Source organism: Schistocerca americana, chromosome 9 (genome assembly GCF_021461395.2).
Source record: "Schistocerca americana isolate TAMUIC-IGC-003095 chromosome 9, iqSchAmer2.1, whole genome shotgun sequence".
NCBI classification, from domain to species: domain Eukaryota; kingdom Metazoa; phylum Arthropoda; class Insecta; order Orthoptera; family Acrididae; genus Schistocerca; species Schistocerca americana.
In genome coordinates this window covers 46620315-46633320 of record NC_060127.1, presented here as the reverse complement: position 1 = coordinate 46633320, position 13006 = coordinate 46620315, and the positions used below count along the sequence as shown (strand labels likewise).

The following is a 13006-nucleotide window of genomic DNA, read 5'->3' as shown; positions in this document are numbered from 1 at the left end:
AGGCGACTTAAATTATATGATGTGTCAGAATGAGAGTTTTCTTCAAAATCCTTTTAGAAAGATCGCAGATTGGCCAGCTTGCTGTTCACGCAGCCAAGCGACCCTGGCAGTTCCCGCGCCGAGTACGCTTGGCATTGTACTGTGGTCATCTGCTGACGCGAGCTACACACACGCTGGCAACTACGCTTCCATCCACTCGCTCCGTGCTGAACTGACAAAAATCGGAACTTATTTTAAACGCACTATAACTACTGTTAATTAAAAATCAGTTTACGTAACAAAAAATATTTAAAGATAACCGAAATTTGTTTCTAATCGTCATTGCTAAAGTACTGAGCAGTGGTGACTCGGTTATAACTTCATCTACTTCACTCCGTTTTTCATTATTCTTCGGAGCAGACGCTTTTTCCACACGTATTGGGGACTTCAGCTACACGGTCATATGCAAAAGCTTAATTAGCCAGAGAGGTAGGAGCGTTATAACACGAGTGGGCCTTTGGTTCCGAAAGCCTGTATCGATGTTGTTTCACTGAATGGTTTTCGCACTGAAACTTGTTGATGGCCCAGCACTGAAATCTTCAGCAGTTTGCGAAAGTGTTGTACTTGTTACGTTGAACGATTCTCTTCAGTCGTCGTTTGTCCCGTTCTTGCAGGACATTTTTCCAGCCGCAGAGATGTCAGTGCTTTGATGTTTTACCGCACTGCTGATATTCACTGTACACTCGTGAAATGGCCGTATGGGAAAATTCGCACTTTATCGCTACCTCGAAGATGCTGTATTCCATCTCTCGTGCGCCGACTGTAACAGCACGTTCAAACTCACTTAAATCTTGATAACCTGTCACTGCTGCAGCAGTAACCGATCTAACAACTGCGCCAGTCACTTCTTGTCTTATATAGGCGTTGTCGACCGCAGCGCCGTATTCTGCCTGTTTACTCATCTCTGTATTTGAATATGCATGTCTATAACAGTTTCTTTGGTGCTTAAGTGTATATCGACGTGACGTCTACATCTATATTCTGGCAACCACTGTGAGGTGCATGGCGGAGGATATGTCCCATTGCACCAATTATTAGGGTTTTCTTCACGCTCCATTCACGTACGCAGCGTGGAAAGAATGTTTATTTGAATGGCTCTGTAAATGCAGTGATTATTCTAATCTTATCCTCACGGTCCCTTTGTGAGCAATAAATATGGGATTGTAATATATTTCTAGAGTCATCACTTAAAACCGGTTCTTGAAACATCGTTACTAAACTTTCTTGGGACAGTTTATATCTATCTTCAAGAGTCTTACAGTTCAGTTTCTTCAGTATCTCTGTTACACTCTCTCACAGATCAAACAAACATACGACCATTCATGCTGCCCTTCTCTGCGTACGCTTATCATCCCCATTTAGCCCTTTCCGGTACATATCCCATACACTTGAGCAATATTCTAGGATGGGTCGTGCAAGAGATTTCTGAGCAACCTCCTTTGTAGGTTGATTGCACTTCCCCAGTATTCTACCAATAAATCAAAGTCTCCCACTTGCTTTCCCCCGACTGAACCTCTTCAATCATTCAATTTCATATCCCTACAAAGTGTTACACCCAGGTATTTGTATCAGTTAACCGATTCCAGCAATGCCTTACTGATTTGACAGTCATAGGATACTATGTTTTTTTTTTTCTTTTTGTGAAGAGCAAAATTTTACATTTCTAAACACTTCGAACAAGTTGGAAATACTTGCACCACTTTGAAATCTTATCAAGATCTGACTGAATATTTATGCAGCTTCTTTCAGAGAGTCCTTCATTACAGAAAACACAGTATGGTAGTTTTGTGGATCACTTCCACTACCCTTCTCATAGACAGGTGAAATCTATGCTTTTCTCCAAGAACTGGGCATGGTTTTTTTGTTTGAGGGATGTACGATAGAGTATAGCTAGAAGAGGGGCCAATTCAGCCGCAAAATTCAGTATAGAATCTGACATGGGTTCCATCGAGCCCTACAGCTTCATTCAATTTTAACGATTTCAGTGGCTTGTCAACACCACTGACAGTAATATTTATTTCACTCATCTTTTCATTGGTATAAAGATTAAAAGGGGGCAATTCGCCTGATTTTTACTTAGTAAAGGATCATTTAAAAACAGAATTAAGCATTTAAAGTTCTGTGTATATCACCACTCACACAACAGTGGATTACCTTGGAAAACAGTGAAATTAATTAGGGATCAGTTTACACAGAAATTCTCAATCCCGCGTTTGTAAGGAACTGCGCTGTTTCCTGCTGTAATGTAAAGCTGTATCCACAAAACGCCCCTCTGTAATCAACGACTTGCTGAATGACATTTGTCGATTTTAGACGTTGTTTATCCGTTTCTCCACTAAAGCTCTTAAGATACGCATTTTAGAGCCCATTTTTACTAGACTTTTTTGTTTCAAATGATCGTTCCCGGCCAGCCGGAGTGGCCGAGCGGTTCTAGGCACTTCAGTCTGGAACCGCGCGACCGCTACGGTCGCAGGTTCGAATCCTGCCTCGGGCATTGATGTGTGTAATGTCCTTAGGTTAGTTGAGTTTAAGTAGTTCTAAGTTCTAAGGGACTGATGACCTCAGATGTTAAGTCCCATAGTGCTCAGAGCCATTTGAACAATTTGATCGTTCTCGTTACATCCCTGAAAATTGACAATTACTCCTGGGACACTCTTGTAAGGTGATTTCCGTATCCCTCTCCATTGTTTTTCAACATCAGGACTGAATATGTTCCTTTTACCGGTGTGTATTAATTGTTCGATAAAAATAACGTAATTTTACCTTAGATATTCTGCCCTACGTAAGCATTCATGTGGACCACATAGTGAAAACAGGCCGAACACAAGCCACTTGTACACAAACTACATAAAATGAATAACAGGATTTACCTTTGCAGTTCTTCCACAAAACACAAGAAATGTTGTTTATCATTTATTTATGTGTTTATTTTCTTTAAAAATGTTCATTTTACATAAGACAAAACATTTACTAAGAATAGGAGCTTGAGTTACACCAGAGAGTACAAATTTGTTGTAAATATCATCACTTGTCCACTGCAACATGCTGGTGAACAGTAATATTCATAAGTGATACCAAGATTTTCTATGTAAGTTTAGTGTAGGGAGGGAAAATATTTATCATAACTATTAAAATAAGTTACTGAGTCATACCTATTTACCAAATAATATGTTGCATAGTACACATATTAAAAATTTAATAATTTACGATTCGCCAACAATAAATCGATTTATCTCCACTGAAGTGGTTTTTGGACACACTGTTTTCATTACAAACCTTTTTTTCTTATTGTTAAAATTCCAGTGTTTTTAAAAAAAGCCAGTAGTGTTATTCACTTGTCACTGTAATAGGCAGCAGTGTAGCCATGATTTGTTAATAGCTCTGTCCTGGCAGGGTGTCACTTGTTTTCGACGATTACCATTTACGTGAAGTTTCATAGAAGGCTACAGCACACAAATACTAGCTTTCTCTTGGGGTTACGTTGTCGCAATAGGGTAATCCTGTGGAGGTAGCGTTGTTATGGAATGCTACTATGGGGTCAGAACTAAACAAAAAGGAGAGGTTTTGAAGTATGTTTCGTATTATATTCTGCATTGACCCAGCAGTTTGGGTATGAACTTTGTGTGACACCACTATGATTTCTCTGCGGTGTATAACTGGACGCTGGTGATACACTGTGACGCACCAAGACCAGTTTCTCCCACTTTTAGTGACCTCAAATGGAGTCACTGTCTTTCATTTACGAACATGACACCCATAGTATTAGCTATCTGCTTTTAATCATGGAAGAATTATGGTTGACAGACTTGCAACTTACCCTATTATGACATTAGCTTTTGAAAGCAAGAAATGTAAATACACAGAAATGATTATGGAATCTGTGAATCAAGGAGGAATAGACTGATTGATATTCAGAACATGCATGACTGATGTATGTCAAAAGCTTACACATACAACACAGAATGGAAACCAATTATCAGGGTTCTTCGATTTTCAGTTCTGTAAACATGTATGGTGCAGTTGAATTTTTACTAGCCGTATTATTACAGGTTACCAGTATCGTGATGAGTTATTGCTCATACCACATTTGTGCATGATGGACGCTAACATTTGAATTTCTCATGTACCTTTTTGGAGATTTCACTAAGAAATAATATTGCATATAATATGGATGTGCTAATGCTATTTTCCTTCAAGAAACTAAGTGCCAACAGATTGGAATATTACTTAAAAAGCTACACTGTCCAAAAGCCAGTATACTGGCGTTTAACAATGACTCTACGGTAAAAAAACTGAGACATTAAGACCAGATGCTAGTAGGCATATCACACAATGTTCGCAATCAGATGATTGGAAAATGGCTCACTGACTGTCAAGTGTTTATGGGTGTCCATGGCTACCTAAAGGAAAGTTGACAGTTGATTCTCTACACAAATGAAGTGTTGGGTAATACAGGAAAAAATACAATACCATTTCACCAAAAGATTGGATTGCGATTAGTCACAACTATGAAGTTTTTAAGTATATTTGACTGCAAAGGAATGAGGTTGAATTGGCTGTAGGGAAGAGAGAGAGAGGGATGTACAGTGTCATGAAAGACACTCCTGACAAAAATTAGCGGCACAACTTCTCATAATACATTATTTCCTCCAAATTAAGTGTCACACTGATTATTATGGTGCAATTATAAAAACTATACAATCCTCCACATGACACGAATAAATTAAAAAGCTGTTAATTCTACATGATTATCCAAGCATAAGGGTGGCCCCAAAAATCACATCCTTAGCCAGCTTCTCCTCCAGATTTAACTTTTACAGTCAAAACAGTCATAAGAATCATCCTAGATGTGAGATTTCATAGGCACTGTGAAGCGACTTCCGATCTTAAACACTGTATGATGCAAGTCAAAGTGAGTGGAGTATTTGCCATGGTGTACCCACAGGTGTATTTGCAAGTCTTTGAGACGATTCATTAACTTGACACACATACCACAACTGTCACCTGTGTGACAGTGCGAGTGCTTCTCCAATCTGTGACTGGTTTCAAATCTTTTCACACACACGTCACAACTATATGTATGTCACTTTTTATGAAGAATTAGTTGCTTCCTCAGTATGACAAATGAGACAACTGCATTGTCCTTCCCCAGTGGGCAGCTGTGAGAAGAGCTGCTGGTTGCTTTCGCTGCTGAATCGCTTATGACACACACTATTGGTGTAAGGACATTTGACAGCGTGCAGCTGCGAATGCTCTTTAAGACTATTACATTGTGTGATTGTCTTGATGCAAACAGCACTAGATTTAGACATTTTCACCAGCATGAAGCTGTGAATGTTGTTTCAGGTGGCCAATTTGCTTGAAAGATTTGTTGCAAACACCACAACTGTAGGGGCGTTCGCCAGTATGCTGCCTTGAATGCGTCTTTAGATGGCTACTTGATTTGAAAGTCTTGTTGCATACGCCACAGCTGTAGGGGCGTTCACCAGTGTGCAGCCGTGAGTGCGCCTTCAGGTTGCCATTTGTTACAAATGTCTTGTTGCAAACGCCGCAACTGTACGGGCGTTCGCCAGTATGCAACTGTGAATGCTTTTTCAGGTTGCTACTTGATCTGAACGTCTTGTTACAAACGCCACAGGCGTGGGGGCGTTCCCCAGTATGCAGCACATTGTGTTGATGTAAATGGCTATTTAATTTGAATGTCTTGTTGCAAATGCCACAGCTGTATGGGCGCTCACCTGTGTGCATCCGCAAATGCTCCTTCAAAGTACTTTTTACTGTGAATGTCTTGTTACAAGCTCTACAGCTGTATGGCCGTTCACCAGTATGCAGACGGCAGTGCTTCTTCAAATTTTCCCTCCTTTTAAAAGTTTTGTGACATAAGTTACACGAATATAAAAAACCATTTTTGTCCATGTGGGTATGCTTGTTCAGGTCCTGCAACTGTGCGAATGTCTTTTTGCAGATGTCACACCTGTGTGCCAGATGCCTTGTATCAGTTTCATTCCCACAGGATGCTTCCTGTCTGGTGGTGCATTGTATCCTGTTGCCTGCTTCTGCACCCAGGAAAACTTTGGAAACTGAACTGCCACTGTCATCAGTAGCATTGCTGTTCTGCACGCCAGCGAGATTAGTACTGCAGAAAAATGGAAAACATTCTGTCATAAAACATTCTCACAACGTTAAAATTACACAAATATATGATAGGTAGCAAAATGTCTCTTAACATCCCCTTCAATGCATGGTGTATGCCGTTACCTTCCAGCTGGGTTACATATTTTTAGCGCATGGACTTGAATTAATAGAATTTTTATGGACCTCGTTAAAGAGGCAACAGAGAGATTTAGGTTCATATGAGGCGTTATTTTAGGTATCAAAACGTAAACTTGTCAGAGTGTATTCACAGAAGATGAATGAGGGCAAATCCACTGATAACGATGTTACTGCAAAGTGAAACATGATGAAAACATGCCCACACTCATTAATCCAGCAGATGTAACGAGCTACCTTACACGGACCACAGAATATTAATGCATACATTACGAAGTTCCATGTCCACATCTATATTTCAAAAGACACTAAAGCATGAATGGCTGCCATTTAACTTCAGACATTCCTTCCTTTGTAGCTCATTGATATGACGGAACATATGAAACTATTTTTACCGCCATCCTGTCACCCAGAAGTCATTGATCACAAAAATAAATGAGGACATTCCATAAAATGATGTCACCTCATGGAGCATCGAATAAAATCTTTTACAGAGTAATGAACAATGGAAAAGATTTCGCACTAAGCGAAGCCTGTGTAGACCTTGCGATTGCTGAGACAAAACTATTTACATGGCAATGGGTGTTTAAAAGAATCCAATTTAGATTTTGTTCTAATCGAAACACAGATAATGTCACCAAAATAAAAATGACAATACCCTTCAGATCAACACTACAGAGTTTCAAAAAAAAGTAATTACAGGTAGTTTGTGTACATCCAAAAGTTTGATTAGTTGATGCATTTGTTCACACTTCATAATCAAGTATTTAAATTTATGTTGGGTTTTACTCTTGCCATACAATTTTGAGTATAGCACTAGAAGTAATATCCCATTAATTTTGATAAAACGTGTTTACTTTTTCTACGAATTTCAAAAGCCATGTCGATCCATAAAACATTGGTCACCAACCTCATCACGGGATATCAGGTTCCTTTCTATGGTTATTACATTTTATGAAATGTAAAGTAATATAAAACACATCTTTCTCAGCAATTCAAACAAATCATCTAGAAAAATTGCAATTATGTAATAGTAAGTACAGTTTAAATGACAATCGAAGACTGATCAGAGGCAACGTTTTAATTTTGATATGCACTCGAGGATTGACAGTATTTTATTTTATAATACACATTTCTGCTCGAAAATATCTGATTTAAATTGACAAAACTGTCTGTTTAACTTTTCATTTTAAATCTGCGGTGTTAATTGGTCCAGAGCTTGCCAGTTTGCTTTATTTCCAGATACCTATTCTAAGAAGAAAAGCTGTCATATCGGCGTCTGCTTGAGCACACTAGCATCCAAAACTACTAGACGAATTTTCATGGGGGCTTCATAGGAAAATTGAGTGTAGCTTGAAGTAACGTATAGACTTTATTTAATCAAAATCGGATAATGCAAAAAAGAGATTTAGTAATTAGAATTCTTATCTTAAACCTTAATGTCTGTCTGAATTCATGGAGTTTCACAGGTCAATTGAGCATAGTTTAAGGGCAATATGTAGCCTTTATTTCATCAAAATTTGCTCACGAAACAAAAAGGTATCGTAATGAAATTTGACTGGTGATTGGTTGAACCTTGAGCAAGAACATTACTTTACACACACACACACACACACACACACACACACACACACACACACACACACACACACATACACACATACATACAGACACACACATCTAGGAGGGTGAAACAGGGAAATGGCCATCTTTCTTTTACGTCAGTGAACGTATACTACGGTAAAAATATTTAATTTGTTGCATAAGGTACACACTGTATAGTGCACAGCTACTTCAATAGCATGATGCATAGTTGCATGCTCCTGCCCATGCCTCTCTGTATGCACTGCTCAACAGCAATGTTGTGCATGCTGCTGTATTGTGCGTTGGGACAGCTTGGGAGAGGGGAGGGCAGCACATGCATCACAAGGATGCTTATGTGAACGGGCTGACACATGATGGCAGCTAAGTTATTGTACATACATAGAAAACTTAACCATCAGCACTCATCACAACAAAACCACTGATATGTGAGCAAGTCGTTGGTAACAGACAACGTTAACTACAGACATGCAATAATTGTCTTCTACTGCAATAAGTTCTGATACAAATAGGATGTGATCTGGAGTTTCTCCTGGTGATGAAATTCACTGGCATACATCAACCACTTCCCACTCTGTTCAAGGTAGGGCCCATGATCAGTGAGAAAGTGTCACTTTCCTTGTTGGCTGAAAGTGTTTGTCTTCAATATACAACAGTGGCTGACATATGAAATGTTCCACAAGAACTTTCTTTCAATGAGTGAATGTCTCCTGTTATTTTAACAAAAGTTCGCTGCTCCATTTTTAATTGTTAGATCCACAGGTTCCTTTTTAATTGTTATATCTACAGTGTGCAGCATCATGCTTCGAAGAGGTGGTTCAGAAGTAGGTTTTCAAAAAGTGCCTGACTTTCCACAACGATATTTCTCTGGACTACTGTATGAGTCATACCAGGTTTCACAAAACTGAACATGGGAAACTAGACACTAGAGCTTTACCTGGGAACTGAGGCAAATGGCCTGGTGACAGAAGGGAAGTGCAAATGGTTCAAATGGCTCTGAGCACTATGGGACTTAACATCTGAGGTCATCAGTCCCCTAGAACTTAGAACTACTTTAACCTAACTAACCTAAGGACATCACACACATCCATGCCCGATACAGTATTCGAACCTGCGACCGTAGCGGTCGCGTGGTTCCAGACTGAAGCACCTAGAACCGCTTGGCCACACCGGCCCATCTGCTCAATAATTAATCATTCGTCAACCACTGATGTTGTTCTTGTATCTGCTCACTTGCTCAGCGTGGGATTCAAAAACGCTGGTCAAGCCACCATATTACCTATTATAATAAAATCTTTCAATACATTAAAAATTCTTTCTTCAACACATGTTATTAAAGGATTCTGTTTCATTACATGATTAATCGAAAATTGTAACAAATTTCTCGTATTTATTACGTTTCATCCACACATGACTTTATTCAATAACATTAATGAAATTTTAGCTCTTATCAGTGTTCTAAAGGAGCCTAAGACACTGCTGACTGAATTGCAGGAAATGAATCATAGGATCGACTTCGCAGTTTTTCCCTATAAAAGGAATAAAACTGGAATTGTTATATTTTCACAGCATCTTTCCAGCATGCAACTATGACAGCAATATATCCGCTGCTAACAATACAGCCATCTTCATGGTACATGAATTACAACCAAAATGTGTGAAGTGATTTTAATAATGCTGTAAACTTATTGGCTGTCAAATCAGAAAGTCAAATACTGCTGTTCTAGGTGTATGCCTGAATGATGATGGAATATGAATAAAACTATTATAATATTTCATAAACATTTAAAAGAAGACATTTTACAAAAGACAGGAAACCTGTTAATAATTGAGAGGCAGACATTAAACAAAGTCTACAAATTCTGAGTATAATATCATCATTCACTGAACATACTGTATTGGAAAACAGTGAGATTAACTAGGAGTTTCTTGATACGAATTTTTTTGTATTGGTTTTGTGCAGTTACGTTAAGTCGTAACTAGTCTCAGAATGCTTCTTGATAAACAAACATTTGTTGGATTTAGTTATTACATCAGAGGGAAAGAGTGTCTTCCTTGTTTATGATTTTATAGATACTTATCCGCAGATATGTAAATCAATGTTTCCAAATACATGGCACATTGTCAGCTGGTTTGATAAGATGTGTACTGGTAACCATGATGTAAGAGGTTGTATGATACTCGGAGAGCTATATCTGCTGCCATTCTGGGACTCAGTGCAGAATGTTACTGAATACCTCTCTAGGATGAATGAAATCGACCAACTAAGACAGTCATCAAGTACAGAAGAAAATACTGAATCATTATTGTATTCCAAGGTGTGTGTGTGTGTGTGTGTGTGTGTGTGTGTGTGTGTGTGTGTGTGCTATGGAAATTCTAGAAACTTTTCCACTCTCAACAGATACATAAATGGGCAGTCACAGTAAGAGGAAATATTAAAAATTACATTATTATTATTATACACATGATATGCCTAGCCTGAAAGCAGGAGTACCACCACAGCCTCAGGACTATGTGGTAGCTCAATGCTCAAGGAGTTCAGCACAGCATGTCTCATCAACATCTTTCCATTCTACCATCAACACAACTATGTGTACACGTGCGGTCAGAGCCTTTAGAGACGTTCTTGGTTTCCAGGCCGTTAGTGTATTGCAAAGTGGCTCTCTCTTCCCTTTTTTCCTTGCGGTCAGCCGGCCACTTCCATCTGCTATATTGTTTCAGCTCCCTCTACCACTTTCTACCTGTGTTGTCCATATTTTACTGCTGACGGCGTGCTTTGTCCCACGCTTCGGTGTGGGTAGGCACATATTTTTCCTAGCTTGTTACCTGTGTTTTACGTTCTGTTTTATCTTACTGTTCTGAGTGTTTTCTTGACACCTGTCTCAATCTGTTACTGAGTGGACGCTGAAGACCTTGCCGTTGTGCGCCCATACAACCCTCTCCATCATCATCATCATCATCATCATCATCATCATCATCATCATCATCATCATCATCTACCATGGATTTAGTTACGCTACTCCTTCCCTATTCGGCATCTAGCAGCTCATGTCGAATGAGTGAAATTCTGAGTGGCCAACTAGGTATGATCAAGGCACCGTTTGCTCCTTGATTTATAATTGTGAAAGGCTTGAAGTACTGTGACAACTGTGCTGCATCTATACCGGGAGGTCCATTGATCGTGACCGGGCCAAATATCTCATGAAATAAACGTCAAACGAAAAAACTACAAAGAACGAAACTTGTCTAGCTTGAAGGGAGAAACCAGATGGCGCTATGGTTGGCCCACTAGATGGCGCTGCCATAGGTCAAACGGATACCAACTGCGTTTTTTAAAATAGTAACCCCCATTTTTTGTTGCATATTCGTGTAGTACGTAAAGAAATATGAATGTTTTTGTTGGACCACTTTTTCGCTTTGTGATAGATGGCGCTGTAATAGTCACACACACATGGCTCACAATTTTAGACGAACAGTTGGTAACAAGTAGGTTTTTTAAATTAAAACACACGACGTAGGTATATTTCAACATTTTATTTCGGTTGTTCCAATGTGATACATGTGCCTTTGTGAACTTATCATTACTGAGAACGCATGCTGTTACAGCGTGATTACCTGAAAATACCACATCAATGCAGTAAATGCTCAAGATGACCGACAATCTCAGTGCATTTGGCAATACGTCTAACGACATTCCTCTCAACAGCGAGTAGTTCGCCTTCCGTAATGTTCGCACATGCGTTGAAAATGCGCTGACGCATGTTGTCAGGCGTTGTCGGTGGATCACGATAGCAAATATCCTTCAACTTTCCCCACAGAAAGAAATGCGGGGACGTCAGATCCAGTGAACGCGCGGGCCATGGTATGGTGCTTCGACGACCAATCCACCTCTCATGAAATATGCTATTCAATACCATTTCAACCGCACGCGAGCTATGTGCCGGACATCCATCATGTTGGAAGAACATCGCTACTCTGTCATGCAGTGAAACATCTTGTAGTAACATCGGTAGAACATTACGTAATAAATCAGTATACATTGCACCATTTAGATTGCCATCGATAAAATGGGGACCAATTATCCTTCCTTCCATAATGCCGCACCAGACATTAACCCGCCAAGGTCGCTGATGTTCCACTTGTCGCAGCCATCGTGGATTTTCCGTTGCCCAATAGTGCATATTATGCCGGTTTACGTTACCACTGTCGGTGAATGACGCTTCGTCGCTAAATAGAAAGCGTGCAGAAAATCTGTCATCGTCCCGTAATTTCTCTTGTGCCCAATGGCAGAACTGTACACGACGCTCAAAGCCGTCGTCATGCAATTCCTGTTGCATAGAAATATGGTACGGATGCAATCGATGTTGATGCAGCATTCTCAACATCGACGTTTTTAAGATCGCCTATTCTCGCACAATTTGTCTGCTACTGATGTGCGTATTAGCCACGACAACAGCACTAAAACACCCACTTGGGCACCATCATTTGTTGCAGGTCGTGGCTGACGTTTCACATGTGGCTGAACACTTCCTGTTTCCTTAAATAACGTAACTATCCGGCGAACGGTGCGGACACTTGGATGATGTCGTCCAGGATACCGAGCAGCATACATAGCACACGCCCGTTGGGCATTTTGATCACAATAGCCCTACATCAACATGATATCGACCTTTTCCGCAATTGGTAAACAGTCCATTTTAACACGGGTAATGTATCACGAAGCAAATACCGTCCGCACTGGCGGAATGTTACTTGATACCGCGTACTTATACGTTTGTGACTATTACAGTGCCATCTATCACAAAGCGAAAAAAGTGGTCCAACTAAAAAATTCATATTTTTTTACATACTACACGAATATGTAATAAAAATAGGGGTTCCTATTTTTAAAAAAACGCAATTGATATCCGTTTGACCTATGGCAGCGCCATCTAACGGGCCAACCATAGCGCCATCTGGTTTCCCCCTTCAAGCTAGACAAGTTTTGTTCTTTGTAGTTGTTTCGTTTGACGCTTATTTCGTGAGATATTTGGCCCGGTCATGATCAATAGACCACCCTGTATATGTCTGCTAAGGCAGCAACAACAACACAAAA

General features: G+C 39.8%; 1 protein-coding gene across 5 annotated transcripts in view; it reads right to left on the bottom strand.

The window, feature by feature from the left end:
• LOC124550878 (gastrula zinc finger protein XlCGF52.1-like) overlaps positions 1-13006 on the bottom strand; it is a 307814-nt gene that overhangs the window by 100229 nt on the left and 194579 nt on the right. Inside the window, exon 8 of one of the 5 annotated variants that reach the window (XM_047125633.1) lies at positions 3049-6175. The exons of the other annotated variants lie outside the window; for them this stretch is intronic. Within the exon in view, the coding sequence (XP_046981589.1) occupies positions 5344-6175 (832 nt within the window). The 3' untranslated portion in view covers positions 3049-5343. Of the gene's footprint in view, positions 1-3048; positions 6176-13006 lie in introns of those variants that run through there. 5 annotated transcript variants of the gene reach the window in all.